Source organism: Musa acuminata, chromosome BXJ2-1 (assembly GCF_036884655.1).
Source record: "Musa acuminata AAA Group cultivar baxijiao chromosome BXJ2-1, Cavendish_Baxijiao_AAA, whole genome shotgun sequence".
Classification (NCBI taxonomy): domain Eukaryota; kingdom Viridiplantae; phylum Streptophyta; class Magnoliopsida; order Zingiberales; family Musaceae; genus Musa; species Musa acuminata.
Window position 1 is genome coordinate 37,112,103 of NC_088338.1, and position 17,553 is coordinate 37,129,655.

Below are 17,553 nucleotides of genomic sequence, written 5' to 3' on the forward strand. Positions count from 1 at the left end.
AGCTGTAGATATCAATGCAACGAAACTTGCAAATAAATTTAGTAAATTTAATAGGCCACATAGTTAAATAAAATGATCATAATGTAAACATGATGTTTTTGGATTTGCTTCCAAATTCTATGCTTCACCTCAGGCCCTTTTGTACCTTGCCAAAGCTTTGCTTCATCAAAACGTGTCAAACAAGCAAAGTTTGGATTGTTAAGCAAATGTCTCACCAATGATTAAGTTTTCAGACATTGCATAGCATTGCTAATGCCATATCTAACTTGCTCCAAATAACCTATAGCTTAAAGCAGGTCAACCAAAAGAATGATACTAAGTATATAATCACTAACAGATGAAATATCATGCAACCATCAAAAGACATTATATTGTACAAGGCTGAATTAAGTCAACATCCTAAAATTTATTCAAATAGAAATAGACATTTCAGAGTACTTCATTTGTCCTTTAGAAGCTTTATATATAATTTGAAGTATCTAAATAAATAATCCTCATATATATAGTCATGTGCACCTATAAAAATAATTTAACACATATTATCACATACAAAAACACACCAAATAAATATACAAGAGCACAAATATAAGTACACAAAACTCACTGGTAATGATTTTGGAATATATTGAATTAGATAAACATCTTTATGACAAGCAAAGATAAAAACATACAATAGAAAAATAACAAATAAAGGAAAATAATACCAAACTTAGTGGCAACGTTTCTGGAACACAAATTATTGGCATAGCTATTAAGTTTTTGTGTTATCGTAAGACATAGCAATATGGGACCAACAAATAAAGATATCAAATGCTGCTCTCGAAGATAATATGAAATTCCACTTAAGCTATTCTTTGTAATTCTATTCTTATAAATGTCATCATGTGCTTTTTCATCAAAAGTTGCAATAGGACTAACTCCCTCCTAATTGAACACGAACATCTATACTTGAAAATATTTTCTAGGAAAATAACAAAATCTTGTTTAATTTTTCTTTAAGAAATTTAAATATTACCTATTTATTTTCAACTTTTAACATAGTCAAGCGGTCAAATATTACCTCCTAATTCAACACGAAATAACCGAATACTATTTACTTTTTATTCTTGAAGATTCAAATATTACTTGATTATTATGAGTTTTCAACATAATCAAGCAGTCAAAATCTAATCAATAAATGAAGCCCACTAATCTGTAGAGTGTTTTTGTTATTTAGCAGGCACTACTCTTCCTACATGATTAATGTAACAAATGAGTACTATGGACTTGAATAATATAATGAATATCCGATGGCCTAGAGGGATACATTTATATATGTTTAAACTTCCTTAAGATTTTGTAGTAGCTAAAGGCTCTTGATGTGATCGCCATGTTTATTTTTGAATAATCTGATCATACTTGTTTGAGGCTAAGGCAGAGAGATAAGAAAATAAAACTTCACAACTTACCTATAAAGGCCTTATTCTTGTGAAAGCTCTAATGTTCTCACATAAATTCACTGACTAACTTATGACCATAAACCATAATGTCATGTCTGCAAAGCACCAGGCATGATTTCACTTGCTATAACTTGGAATGTTATGGCCATAACTTATCCAAAAGCTAAAGGTTTGATAGAGCATATAAACATCACAAAACATGAATTATCTTTCTACAAATAGAAAGTATATAAGCCCAATATGGTTGTAGAGTTAGAATAAATTACCTTTTCTATTGCTAGTGGAATAGAGAGAAAGATGGGCTGATCAAGTACAAAAAGTAACTCAAGATGTTGCCCTCACTGGTCTCATTCAGAAGACTTTTAGAGATTTATGATTCACATAAAAAAATAAAAAATCATTTTCATGTATCAAATACTGTATAGAGTGAGTAGAGTGATACCAAATTTATAGATTCATCAAGAGAATACTCAAAAGTTACGTGAACTGAAATCCTAGAGATCAATTTGTATAACACTTTCTTCTTTTAACACAATTCTTCATCAGGAAAGAACAAACTGAGAATTAGAAACAAAAAGTAAAATTAAAAGTGTCTCACAAGATTTACTCATCATATTATGATTATATTTAAGCAATGTCACCTAGCAAAAACACATATTCAAGCATGATTCATAATTTCTATCTATACCGATGTATCGAGTCTCGCTCAATACAGTATGCATACAAATGGTATGCTAGGACATATTGCCAATATGCCTAAAATGAGTTAAAATCCCTTCAAAAATATGTAAAAAAAAAAAAAAAGTTAGAATAGAATTTTTAAGATATATATAAATATAAATTTTGCATAGCTTTAGCAAAAATAATGTAAATTAGAAAATATTGTCATATATCTTTTTCGAGCTTTGAGGAGTAGCCTTGTGATATGTTTTAGATCATCCTTCCATTAATATTGAATTATCTAGTAGCTAAGGGGTATTGCCAAAAGTAAGGTGTTGACTATAACGAAACCTTCTCACCCGTAGTTAAGCTAAAATCCATTTGAATTCTATTGGCTATTGTAGTATAGTATGATTATGAGATCTACCAGATGGATGTGAAAACAATATTTTTAATGACAATCTCGAGGAGGAGGTATATATGATACAGCCTTGGGGATTCATGTCTAAGGATTACCTAAATAAGGTGGTGTGTAGGTTGCTTAGGTCCATTTATGGACTAAAGCAAGCTTCCCAAAGTTGGAACATAAGATTTGATCAGGGAATCAAATCTCATGACTTCGTTATAAAGCCTTTTTCATTTTGAACAAGTTTACAAAATTTTAAAAAATACTTAAAAAATCACTTTTGTATGTCCAAAAGTATGTCTAAGTGTATCTACTATAATCATCAACAATTACAAAGGCGTATTTGCTACCTCATAGGCTTGTTGTATTAATTGATCCAAATAAATCCATTTGGATCAATTGCAATGGTCTAGAGTGTTGAATCTCGGATTTTGATGATGAAATTAATTGATGTGTTTGTGATCTAATTTGTGTTTTGAGTGATGTAGGACTACCTTCGATCAGGAAAGACAAATTGATTAAAGCAAGAATAATAAAAAGTTGGGTCGGAATTGAACATATCAGAAGATTGGACGTCAGACCAGAGGAATGGTTGATGTGTTGGCAGAAGGCTTCGTGTCATGAGTTTAGGCATCAAGCCAAGAAGATTAGACATTGCACTAAAGATATTGGATGTTGCGAGAAGGCAATATGTCAAAGGAGATGACGATGTGCTGAAGGGTCGGACGAAGCGCCGGATGAACTAATGACATGCCGGACAACTTAGTATTCTTGCATGTAATAATTTATCTAGATCGAGGTAGTCTTAGTAGTAATTGTGTCGGTTTAGAATATAATTAGGCCAACTCAAATAGGAGCCAACTAGGCCCGAATTAGACTGTTTTGGGTCAATAGAAAAGCTCAAGACCCAACAGTTGGGTCAAGCGGTGGCACCTCCAAAGGCTCAGTCTTCAAGACAGTCTCCAAGACTATGTCAAGCGATAGTACCACCAGACTAGGCGATGGTACCGCCAGACTAAACGGTGGTAATGCCCAGACACAATCTACCAGCCTGTGTTAAGTAGTGGTACCTTTAGACTAGGCATGGTACCACCCAGTGTCAATATTATAAGCGGTGGTACTGCCCAGCATAAGCGGTGATATCGCTATTACCCCAAAAACCAAAGATGAGACACTTTTAGGCTCTAACTTTGAATCCATTTGGGGTCTATAAATACCCCTCTCATCCCTGCTTAGTAAACACAAGAATTAAGAGCAAAAAGAAAGAAAAACACTGTTATAATCTTATGGGAACTCCTCTCAAGCTCTAAGTATTGGTGAAGTTTAAGAGAGGAGCTAATGGGGGTGTAAAGGTTCTTTCCTGAACCTGTCAAAAGGAAAATCGAGTTATAAAGATAGCTGATCTTCGCCCATTGAAAGAAGATCAGTAGTGGAAGTTGGTGGCCTCGAGTGAAGAGGAATCGGGAGTGGATCTAGGTCATGATGACCAAACCACTATAAAACTTGGTTTACATTTCTATTCTTGCTATTTACCTTTACTGCAATTTGCCTTACTTGTTACTACATTCACTACGCTTATAAATGAGCTATCAAGTTAAACTCATCTTTTTGATATCGATTTTTATCGAAATGATAGATTTTTAGAACCGACATGACTTTTATCATTGCACTAATTCACCCCCCCCCCCCCACCCCCCTCTTAGTGTCAACTCGATCCTAACAGTTGGTATCAAAGTCATGTTTTTCCTCATTTGGTTTAACACCCAAGATAAATGACTCTTTTCGGCTTTCAAGAGGGTCACTCTATCATTCGTCCTCTTATGTTCAATGGGACGGACTACACATATTGAAAAACTCAAATGAGAGTTTTCTTACTTTCTTTAAACTTTGATTTATGGAATATCATTGAACTTGGCTTTCAAACCCCCTCTAAACCTGTGAATGAATGGAATGACTTTGAGAAAAAAATATTTTCTTTAAATGTAAAAGCTATGAATGTTTTGTTTTGTGCTTTGGATAAAAACGAGTTTAATCAGATTTCCATTTGCAAAACTGTGCATGACATTTGGCACACACTTGAAATTACACATGAAGGCATTAATAGAGTTAAAGATTCGAAAATTAATCTTTTGATGCATGATTTCAAATTATTTTGTATGAAGCTAAGCGAAACTATTATTGATATGTCCACTCGTTTTACGGATATCATCAATAATTTAAAAGCTTTTGGTAAATATTTTTTAAATTTTGAACTTATTAATAAAGTTTTATGATCTCTTTCTAAAAATTGGGATTCAAAAGTAATAACAATACAAGAATAAAAAAACTTGAACCATTTTCCGATTGAAGAACTTATTGAGTCTTTGATGACCTATGAAATGACATATAAAGCACATAATAAGCATAAGAACAACCTTTCAAAGAACAAGAAGGATTTGACACTCAGAACTCAAGTGATGATAACTTTGAACTCTTAGCAATAAAGCTTAAAAAGTTAATGAAACAAGAATCAAAGAATAAAAATAAACTTAAAAAGAATACAACTACTTGCTATGAACGTAAGAAGTCAGGATACTACAAAGATAGTATATAAAACTAAAGAAGAAGTTGTCAAAGAAAAAAGAAGCACTCAAGGACGAATTGAGCACATCCGAATATGAGGAGCAAACCAATAAAGATGAGGTGACCTTTCACAATGAGCTATGTAACTCACCCGAAATGTATTTACCTAATTTTGAAATTACTTGAAGCATTTCATCAGCTGTTTTTAAATTAGTTTAGAAAAATTATATATAAATTGTTAAAAAAAATATTGATCATAACAATTACATATTTTATGACAAAGAAACAAAATGTTAGATTTAAATCTATTGCTTATATATTTAATAAGATTAATCCTATATATGTTTTAAGAAGCAATAATGTGTATCTTGATTATATCCATATTGTTTTTCGATTTTAAATGATGATGCATTTTTGTATGGAAGACTTACGTAAAATCAATCATAAAATTTGATACTAAAAGAACTTAAGCTATTTATAATCTTATAGGAATCTATCTATGTTGCTTTCATTGAATTATCCGAAAAGTGATTTTGATGATGATTTTAGATTTCTTTTAATATGATTCATTTTAATAATAAGATGATATATCCAATCGAATCATTTATCGATGTTTACGACTTGAGATGTATTTTATATGAAATATTTTTCTTGATTCTCGTATGATTCAATCTTTTAAGAAAACATTCATCCAAATGAATCATGATTATTCTTTTCACAAATTGTCCTCCTATGATTCTATTCGTTATTTACTAAAAAGGAAATTTATCAAGATTAATCATTCACGAATTGATCTTTCTTATTAATATCTTTCATGTCATGATCTTTATATGACTCCTTTGTAATTATGATTTGTACATCTCATCATCCAATTAATTTTTCTTGATATTCTTTATGCGACGATATACAATTATGCATAAAATACTCATGATATTATGTTGATACACACAAATGAGAAATTATGATCATGCATGATAGGATGTAATATAATTTGATATTTTAATGCTATCATTATTTGAAATATTTATGATTTAGAATGATTCATGCGATACTCATGATTTTTTTGATTTTTTTTATGAAACGATGTGAAAATCAACTATCATTTTCTAAAATGATATCTTATTTGAATTTTTCATATTGAAAAAAGATTGCTACTTTATCTTTTATCATGATATAGGAATTGATGTAAAGGAAAAAGAATTACAATATTGTATTCTTTCCTTCTTATTGACAATGACAAAATGTGAGAACAATTACCAACTTGCATGTTTCTCCAAACGGAAGCAAAAAATTTACTAACTTGCACATTTCAATTATTTTGAATTTGTATTTAACAGATAAGCCCGTGCAGAACTTGAAACCATACATATGCCCTTGTGATTAGGGACATTTAACTTCAAATTGATAGATAGACAGATAGATATGACAAGAATTTTAAAAAAGGTTAAATCTAAATCAGTACTTTTTACCTCAAATTGAGTTTTTTAAATAAATGTTAACTGGAAGAGGATCTTAATATCTGAAGAGGCATATATCCTGCAATAGAATTCATAATAATAAATACAACATGCTAATAATTATTGTTTTTAATCTTGTATTTTAATAATAATGTGACTTGTACATGCAACCATGAAAGATTGACGAACTCTTCTGGGAAATCTGTCGCACATGAATGGATGCATTGAAACACAATCAATAAAATCTGTTGCTCTATTTCCTTGCAACAGCATTCAAGACAAAAGGCAGCTTTGATTTACATATAGCTCATCTGAAATCAGCTAAAGACTTACACAACAGAAGAAAATAAATCAAAATTCTAAGCAGAAATCATAACTTTTGAAATGAAATTTTCTAATGGAAGAAACTGCATGGGGTCAAAATTTTACGAAATCTTGTCACTTTACGAAGCCATGAAATTTTAGGAAGCTATGAAATTTTGTCACTTCCATGCTTTCCTTCCCTGGAACTGCTTGCCTGACCGCCTTTGCCGCTGTTTTTTCTCCTGCCTAGAGCGAGCTACTTTTGCTCTTTTGACAGAAAGAGGCATCTTCTTTTTATGTTCCTTTTGGCGACTGCTTAGACCACCCGTCTGTCAACAAATCGCAGATAAGCAATCAGTCTATTCATTCCAAAACAAGGTGCCTGGTTAATGTAGACACTGAGAAGAGAATGACTAATGAAGGGGAAGGAAAAGCAAAAGGAGGCAGAGAGGAAGCTTTGATTTGCAGCAGGGAGATGGGGGGTGGCAGGCGATCCTTTCCATTGTGTTAAAATTTTGCAGACTGCCAACCAACATAGGAAAAGCAAAAGGAGACGGAGAAGAACAGGATCTACATTCCACTTGGGGGATAATTAAAGAAGATTATCACCTTACTTGAAATGCAGATCAGAAGTGTACCAGATGCTCTGAAGACTAAAGCGCAGGATGTTAAAATAACAGCTTTTGAAAAAGCAAACCAAAAGTACTTAAGGAAACCAATTGCGAGCTTTAAAGGAACATAGGCAAGATGTGTATCATAAAATATAGGAATGTCACTATATTTTAATCTGCACTAAAAACAAAAAATTGTCACGTAACATGTCGTAAATCCAATACAGGATAACCTTTTTTTGTTTCACAGCAGTTCTGGCCTGATACTTTCCTCTATCCTCCCTCCCAGCTCTTACTAGGGCCAGTCGTTCCTCCTTGCTAAGCTTTCTTTTAATGTGGACCTAAAGAACAATAGTTCGTTGATGATAAAGAGAATTAGTTCAACTTAGAACAACTCACAAGCTTATGACATAAAATCATAATTTAAAGTAAAGGAAATGTAATCCAAAGTAAGAATAGCTACCAGTACATTAAAAAAAAAAGCTAGCAGTACATCAACATCTAGCTATTCATCATGTACTTTTAAAAATACTCATACAAGCTCTCGTGCAGATATGCTTCCATCCAGAGATCAAAAGCATGGACCAGTGATCTCAAAAGAATCAATGCCTTGAACAACATATACAACACCAGAAATTTGCATTACAGAATGATAATATATGTGAGAGCTAAAATCGGATCAATTGGTACATTATTAAATGAGTTCATCAATTTTACATATAGTTGGAACATTACAAAAGGAGTTTATCAACCTTACATAGTCACAGAATTACCAAATAGGGAAAAGAAAAAGAAAAACATTCATACCAAGAGAAAGGATGAGAGCTCACCTCTAGCATAGCAGGATCCACTGGCTTTATACTTAATTGCTCAGAAGAGGGAATTTTGAAAGATGAGACTTTCGAGTCTATACCCTTTCTCAAAAGACCTTGCTGAGCCATAACCAGCTTTGCTTCTTTCTTTGCCTATGAGATTCAAAAACGAAAAAAGGCAAAGCTTATAAGATGCCTACATAGTGAGTGAATTTTGGTGATTAAAAATGTAATCAAGAATATAAGATCCATTATTTCATCGAACATTAAAAAATAATCAGAACACTAAAGTTGAAGATCCAAATTTCTCAGAAACACTAGCTTATGCAGATGTTACTATAACTTCATATCAGATAACATGAGCGTATGAGTAACAAAGTTCAATGAACAGTGTCAGAATTTTACTGAATCTATTTCACATAATTAAGATGAAAAGGAGCACTAAGTTTCTGGTGAACACACCTTCAACTCTTTTATACGTTGAAAATCTTCATTAGAAAGAATTCCATCTGTTTCATCTGATGCTTTCTGTGACATCTTGTCCATTGTTAGTCTTTTAAGGGTGCGAAGACTTGATTCTGAAGTATTCAGTTGTCCAACATAATCCGCAAACTTCCTCTTCTTTGATTTCGCCTTCTCCTCTTCCTTTATTTCATCGTTGTCATCACAAGCGCATTCATGATTACTGAGGTCATCATCATTGCAGATGTCATTAGAAGACTTTTTCCTTGATGCATCTAGCTCACTGGAGATATCCATATTATCATCACTAAGATCCACATCTTCTTTAGTATCACTATCATATTCATCATAGGCAGCATTCTCATCAATATCATCATCAAGATCATCACCATCATCTTCCTCCCCATCAATGTTATCACTGTTACCTAAATCTTCTTCATTTTTTTCATCTGAAACCTCATCATCCTCTTCTTCATCTTCCAAAGAATCATCCTCTTTCTCTGTCTCAGCATCACTGTCATACTCATCATCCAAATCTGATGCAGAAGCCTCAGCATCAGAACTGTCAGTCATCGAGTTATCAACGTGTTCCAGCAACTCTATGTCAGGCACATCAGTAGCTATACTAACTTCTCCATATGCTTTTGGCCTTGCTTTGGGATTGACCGGACGGCCACGGTCCTTTTTGACCAATAAAGAAGGGCATATCTGAAAACAAATAAAGCTCAGAATAACAATCACAAGCTATACGTATGAAACAAAAATTGTTAGACTGAAATACATATTCCAACCTCTCTGAATAAAGTTATCAAGGAGCGAGCTGCTGAAGAAACTGCCTTCTCATGTGATTTTTTGTACAAGACCAAGTCTTGAAGCAGATCTTCATTCATTAACTGTAAACAACCAAAATGTGACAGTTAGACAACTAGTTTCTTGTAGACATTTACAAGCTTTTACAGGTACATATCTATTTCAAGTGGTGCACTATCCTTCTCAAATAATTTTATTATTTCTAAAATTGAAGCAAAAAAAAAAAAAAAAGATTACAGTTAATTAATATGAAGATGGGTAAAATTTTGAAAAACAAAAAACATAATTATTAAGATAATTGCATCTAGAATTTGAGTAAGTAAACATTCAACGGACCCAAATCCACATTGAGTACTTTTTTGTGACAATGTATAGATGAAAAAAAATTAGAATTCCATAACAAGTATAGTTCTTTCACAGATTCAACTTCCTAGAAAATCTGAAGGCACGTTATAAAAGTTCATCATACTGTCAACATCTTGTATCTCAGATGGAGTCTGGCTAAACTGCTAATGTGACGAGATCATGCTAAAGTGACAAGATGATATATTAAGTAGGCATGAACCATGGAATTGTGATGCATCTCATACAAGATGATGCAAAGAATAAACCTGTCGCAAACAAACTTGAACAAATAATTGACTAAATGTAAAGCAATACCAAAGGCATCCTGATACAGATCTCCCTCACAACATTCAGCCCAACAGCAATGGCCTGACAAGACAAATAAGAAAGTCCATGATCAACAGTTCAACAATTAACAGATGAACATGACTGAAAGTAATATCATTTTCAGCGGTACCTCTGTGCGAGAACGATCATGCACAAATTGATTCACAATTTGTTTAAATAAGGGTTCAACCGCATCAGGAGGTACTATTCAAATAAAAACAGCTTCGATGAGTTCTTCTATCTGAAGAACAGAACTGGGAACAGCATGCCTTGACTATGAACGCTTAGAAAATCTACAGTAAAAAAAGCACAACCATATCATGGCAGGCCTGGACAGCTGCAGCAAGCAAATCGGTGACATCACGTTGATGAGGCTAAAAAAAAATAAATACAAATAAGTATGGTTTCAAGTTAAAATACATATAAGCAAAAAAATCCTTGTTTACCTGAACATATTTTTGAAGAAACGGATAAAAATTTAACGAGATCAGACGGTGCAATCCAACAGTTCTGGCTGTTACTTTAACATCATCATCCTATCCTACAACACAAAGTAACAACAATAGTTGACAAAAGAAAATTTCATATATCAACCAATAAATAACACATGTAGTCTAACATAGAAGAGAAATTTCATTATAAATTACTGTTATCAGCTTAGTGTACAGTTGGAACCAATCTACCAAAACATTGAAATGACATTGACTATAGCCTTTCAATATAATAAATAAAATTCACCCATTCAAAACATTCTGAATAGAGTAAAGAGCCACATATAACTCTTTATAATACATCCCTATCTTAATCACATGTAGATTCAAGTATTCAGGCCAATTTTCTAAAACATTAATGATCTCAATGGAACTGCATATCTTAAGCATGGCCTGCAGTACCGAACTGTACCGCCCGGTACGGGAGGTACGTACCGGTCCGACAGGTTGTCGGTACGCGGACCACCTGTTACCAGTCCGAGTGCAGTGCTACAGTACTCAGCACACCTGGATGTACCGCTCGGTATACCATACCGTACCGGTACCGAGCCCAGGTCGAAACACCGGTCCGGTACGGTATTACGAACCTTGATCTTAAGAACTTAATCACTAACAGGAAATTGAAGATAATGAACAATATAGAAAATCGTTCTTTTAATTAACAAGAACTTGCAGGCTAACAAAGCCACAACCAAACTTGCTATATAGATCAGCAAACATCATCCGTATGTCCAGACAAGGCCAGCAAGATATATTTCAAAGCAAGGATTGAAATACCATATCATACCGGTGTTTCGAGGTTGGTTCGGTATGGTACGGTATGGCATACCAAGCGGTACGCCTAATTTAGGTGTAATGGAGTTTAGGATAACACAAATATGAGAAAAAAAAAGTTTGAGATAGTTTAAGAGAGTGAGAATAAAATGGAGTGAAATAGGAGAAAAGAAGGGTTTAAAAACATGAGAAAGGGTCGAAATCGACCGTTACCGAGCTGTGCCGGGCGATAACGGACAATCCGCATACCGATAACCTGTCGGACTAGTACGTACCGCCCGTACCGAGCGGTACCATTCAAATTGTATACCTTGCTTCAAAGCAACATAAGCATGGCTAGCAGATTATGAAAACACTTGGTAGGGACATTATGAACAAAGTCAACCAAACATGAAGCATGAAAATAAGTGCATAATCTGTCATACGGAAGTGTATCAAGATTTTTTTTCCTTTTCTTGAATTTTTATTCAGGAGGAAGTGGATAGAATTTGGATAATAACTGGGGCATTGTGACAAAATTCACAGTTTCTTGAGCACACACAGATGAAAGATGGATGTCACATATAGGGTTCATGAACTAAAAAGTACTAAATGATAATGACTAGAACTAAAGGACTTGCAGGATTTGAATAAACCAACCATAGCTAATTCCAAATTCACAGGTAGGATCCTTATTGTTTCATGCATAAAAGCTGCATGAAAAAAATCTTATCCTACATAAGAAACATGATCCACCATAAGTAAATAACAGGAAATGCTCTTTTCGTCAAATGTGCCTGCAGAAAATGTGACACTAAAAATATTCCATTGTAGGTTCTTAGAAGTTAGAATATATGGTTCCATAAAGAAAATGTTTTATTGTACTTTAAAAACAATCTGGAACTAAAACTTCATTAGTCTTAGAAACAACATAGTGAAAGTGTGCAAGAGAGCTGTCACATGCATGTTGGTAGCTGCAATGTGTGGAACTCACAAAGAGACATTTTCATACTAAAACCTGTTGCTAGATACATGCCACAGAAACAAGGTATTGCATCAGGACCCAACTGATTTATTTTTGACCAATTGTGCATATCCAAAAAAAGCCTGATGAAATCAGTAAACAATTAAGATTATAATGCAATAAGTATCAGTAAGATCTTAGTACCTAATCAAATGCAAGGTCCTTGGCCAGTCTATAAATTATAATATGTGATACAACTTATCATCCTATTTTGTAATCTTGATAAAATCAGGTCTGCGAAATCATAGAGTCAAGATGTATCCTGGACATAACTGTTAGTGAAATTGGATAATAACTGAGGCATTGTGATGAAATTCATAATTTCTTGAGCACACACAGATGAAAGATGGATGTCACATACAGGGTTCATGAACTAAAAAGTACTAAATGACAGTAACTAGAACTAAAGGACTTGCATTCACAGGATTTGAAGTGTATATTTTAAGTGTATATTGGTATCTAAGAAACATGTAAAAAATAATCTGCTACCCATTAAGAAATATATAGCTTTCCAAGCCACAACAGTAGTTATATTGGTCCATAAAAGTCCCATAAGAGTTGAGCACAACACTCCAAAGAACTCTGTACAAGGCTGTGTCATAGTTGTATCATCAGAACACTCAAACAGTAGGTTCTTTATTGGCACTCTAGAAAAAAAGGAAAACTACAATCCAACAGACAAAATTTTCAGTTTCACAATAACCGCTATCATGATCATGATTAAATTCAAGAGATCAAGGTTTTATTCAAGTGTACAAATGACTGATATTGTTGGAATATTCACAATAAGGTAATAGATGGATCACAAAATATCATCTACGATAGGTCATAGAAAGTGTTTTTTTAGTTCATCAGGATGGACATGTCAGTACAATACATGCCGATCAGCACGGTTTAAACATATAGCTGGAACAAGCCTTGTGCTTGATTGTGTGTTCAAGGACATCCTTGGTATAAAACCAAACACCATGCTAGTATTATACTAGCATGACATAGTTCGACAATCATCAACCACTGCTGGCAAACTTGAAATATTATCATACATCATCAAATGGTGAAACTAATTGCCATCTGAACAATCATCATCAAATATTATACCACAGCAGAACAAATTGCCTCTGAACTTCATAGTCTTTGTTATGCTGGGACTATGATGTTCAAATCAAATAACATTTTTCTCAAAATGAGAAGATTATTTCACGAGAAAATTAATGATTGATAATTTGATCATCCACAATAAATCACAATGTATTGACCACAAAAAAGGTCAGATCTGCACCAAGAAATGATCAAGTACTCATCAAACATAGATAGTTTTAATTGCTTATGTTAGATAATTCACCAAACATTATTTATATATTTTCATGATGAATAGGTTAATTATGATGAATCATGATTTATATACATCTACCTATTCTAACATTAAATAAATACCAAATTTTGTCACATTAAATAGTAAACATTATACATTGATACATGCCCATATCCATCATATCAATATCTTGCACTTGTATCCATGACTTCATAACCAACCAACCAACCGAACGAGCATTCATTATAATAAAGAATTAAGCCTTCATAACAGTAATAAAAACAAGAAGAATGATGAAATTATTTGAATAACACCAAGAGGTCCTCCGGAAGTTCAATTGCAAGATCAACCTGAAAAAGGGTCGATGCAGTTACAAAAATACAAGTTGTTGACTTAATATGTAGACTTATTATGGGAAAAGATGAAACCTTTGCAGTAATTGTATATATCCATGGTGATAATGGTCCAAAGCATAAATCAATCAATACACATGCTGCTTTTGCCTGAAGATTGAAAAATAAATGCTTACTTAGAAAGCCAAAAAGTAAGTTGTCTATTCATAATTAAACTTGGTATGAAACCAACAAACACAAGATGATAAGAATGAAGACAGATAGCCCGCACAAGCATTAAGAAGATGACAATGACATTATTATTATCTGCAACAACAGATTAATATGAATTGTTGAGACTTTTGATAAGAATACAAATGCATGTAACGTATATCACCCAGATGCATCACTGCTGAACTTGAGAGAGAGCATGCTGGACAGAAGGATGTTTCCACAAAGAAAAACTATCATCAACTTGATTTAGGAGGCTAATTGGAGGAAGACGTGCCATCAAATGAAAGGAAATCAGAATCCATCCAAATTAATTAATATATAAACTAGTAAAAGGTGTTAAAAGTTTTAACTTAAAACAGAGACCTTTCACCTGGAAGCAGTGCTTGTATAAGTGGTAATAGGGACCAAAAATTTGAATTACTGTTAGCCAATTTGCAGAACAGGAGAGGCTATCTATTCATTATAAAAGAATGTAAACACTCGACAATTTAGTTACAGAAGCAGACTCCTGGTGGCTAAAAGTTATTCCAATAGGAAAAAAACAGGATAATTAGTTTAAAAAACATTATAGGGTAGGTGATCATTTAGAACATACTTGTGAAGCACATCCAAATAAGACACGAGGACTGCCTTCTTCCGCTGCAGATATATCCAAGACATTCAAATAAGAAGCATCCCAATAATCTTCAGTTCATTTGAATTCTTCCCCAAACAAGCTCAAGTATCAGTAGGTTGCATGTGCCTGGTTACTTCAGTTTTAACAATTTCATCAAATATTGAAGACAGACCCAACTATTCAAGTACAAAATTGCCAAATCAGGTTGTAAATTGATTTGATAAGAAACCATATCCATTCACATAATATGCATGAAAAAATAATTTAATTAACATTAGTTTCTTCATAAACTTATTGTGGAATCCTCTAAACTAAGAAAGAACACTTTTGAACACGTGGAAAGCCAAAAAGCAAAAGAATTTCTATTAAGTAATATGGAACACATCATCTATAATTATTTCAATGTTTGACACAAAATATTACAGAACAAAATGCAAAGAAGAAACAGAAGAACATCTGTAACTAACAATGTGGAGACTTGTCCTTGTAAATGGCAGTCCAAATCCTTTGAGAAATGGACCTGCATAGCCATCGTGTCTCTCACAATTCAATTGGAGATTCATATATGTCATTGTAGCTGCCAATAAAAAGTTTAAAAAAAAAATTAACCATCAAGTTTTAGTTCACAAAGTCAAATAGAGTGGAGTAGTTTATCTCATCATGTTCCAAGGATTGTCAATCTTGATCCAACCAATTTAGAATGGTACCACCCGGTACGGGCGATACGTACCGATCCGACGACATACCAGTACGCGAACCGCCCGCTCCCAGACAGAACATGCTAGAGTGCTACAATGCTACAGTAAGAGGAAGAAATATTTAAAACCGCTCGGTAATAGTGATACAGTGCTCCAATGGTCAAATTGATCGTTGGAACCCTTTCTTATGGTATTTAAACCCTTCTTCTCCTTTATTTCACTCCATTACATTCTCATACTCTCTTAAACTATCTCAAACTCTTTTTTTCTCACATTTGTGCTCTCCTAAACTCTACAAAACAACGATTTGTGAATTGAATCAAGGCTAATTTAGGAAGATTAAGAGGAAGAACTTTCTAATCAAGAGGTATGTTTACATAAGGATAATCCGTACTGAACTGAAATACGAACCTTGCATAAGATATTCTTCAAAGCCTGAAAAAAATATGTGATACTATTCTTACCTAATTTACATTGATTTTACTAAACTTATGCTATTACTATATTTATTTCTAACTTAAAAATCATATCTTAACTTTTTTTTTATTTTTAGGTATTTTCGGAGGGTCTTACACCTAAATTAGGTGTACCGCTTGGTACACCCTAGCGTACCGCTCGGTATACGGTACTGTACCATACCGAGCCAACCTCGAAATACAAATACGGTACGGTATTGCATACCTTGATCCTACCTATAAAATTTCACCATTAAGAACCTTATCCACATGCTGTGGTTTCCCGTCCTAACAATTATCATCCACAGAAAGCATACTTGTTGGTTTCTTAGATGAGTAACTTACATTATGGACAATACTAGTTCATGATATATAAGTTACACAGTCCCGATATTTGCATGTTAGTCCATAAAAGAAGTCACTTAAATCAAGGATTGAAATTTTGTACCATACCAAAATTTCAAGACTTATTCGATACGGTATGATACTATATACCGAGTGGTATATTTTGGTATACCACTGTGTGTGTGTGTGTGTATATATATATATATATATATATATAGGTAAACCGCACAGTTTACCTCTATGCGGGGCGACGTCGCAGATAAAAAAAAAATTACGACATCTAAAAAACAAAAATATTGCGATGATGCCCGAGGCGACATTGCCCAAGAAGAGAAGAAAAAAAAAATCTTCGCTTCTCTCCGCCCCACAAGCCGATGCATCTTCTCCCGCGCACAGATGAGAAGTCGTCGACAGACAAGGAGGAGAGAGGTGACATCTAGGTTCTACCTTTTTTTCCTATTTCTTTCTTCGTCTTCTCCCTCGATCACCGTCGATAATAACACCTCAATCGATAACGATAATGCCTTAATTGATGGTACCGCTCGGTAGCGGGCGGTCCGTGTACTAGTCTATTGACGGACCGGTATGTACCGCCCGGTACGAGCAATATCATTCGGTATTGCAGACCTTGATTTAAAGAACTAATGGGCACTTTAAATGTTAGAATTAGGAACATAAAACTCTATTTCTCATAATAACTGGAGAGGTCAATATATGTTGCATCAATTTATTGTGACAGACTAGTCTTACCATGAAACAGTTAGGATCATGCTTATGAGTACTAACATGTTTTCAACACTAGCTTTTTATGGCCTTAAGCAACCCTCCACCTTTTTCATTCGGGCTTGGGACCGACATTGGCGGTGTTAGAAACATTGGTACTCATAACAAGAAATCAAGTAAAGAAACTAATTTTCTTTGAGAAAGATCAAAATTGAAACACCTAGAAGGAATTTAAAAGTGACAATTGTAGATCCGAAAAATAAGTATACTTCTGTCTAATTAGACAACAAAGAGGCCTTTGAATCATGACACTACTCGCTTTTTTAAACCTAACAATGAGAAACATTTTTTTGCCAACACATAAAAACATAAGAAA

At 33.7% G+C, this 17,553-nt stretch overlaps 1 protein-coding gene across 6 annotated transcripts; it reads right to left on the minus strand.

Annotated features, from left to right (window-relative positions):
* Positions 1–6,748: 6,748 nt before the first annotated feature.
* LOC135599157 (uncharacterized) lies at positions 6,749–17,312 on the minus strand. Of its 6 annotated transcripts, XM_065093954.1 has the most exons (11): positions 14,936–17,312; positions 14,203–14,277; positions 10,641–10,735; positions 10,509–10,568; positions 10,325–10,398; positions 10,183–10,236; positions 9,504–9,605; positions 8,713–9,420; positions 8,269–8,403; positions 7,672–7,779; positions 6,749–7,156 (listed from the first exon to the last, which is right to left on the minus strand). In XM_065093954.1, exons 6-11 carry the CDS (start codon positions 10,189–10,191, stop codon positions 7,007–7,009), a joined length of 1,212 nt encoding a protein of 403 aa, XP_064950026.1. In that variant the 5' UTR covers positions 10,192–10,236; positions 10,325–10,398; positions 10,509–10,568; positions 10,641–10,735; positions 14,203–14,277; positions 14,936–17,312; the 3' UTR covers positions 6,749–7,006. The 6 variants fall into 6 exon arrangements, with proteins under 6 accessions (XP_064950026.1, XP_064950027.1, XP_064950025.1 ...); XM_065093955.1 differs by lacking the exon at positions 10,509–10,568 and having other exon boundaries at positions 10,325–10,487; XM_065093953.1 differs by having other exon boundaries at positions 10,325–10,531.
* Between the last annotated feature and the right edge of the window lie 241 nt (positions 17,313–17,553).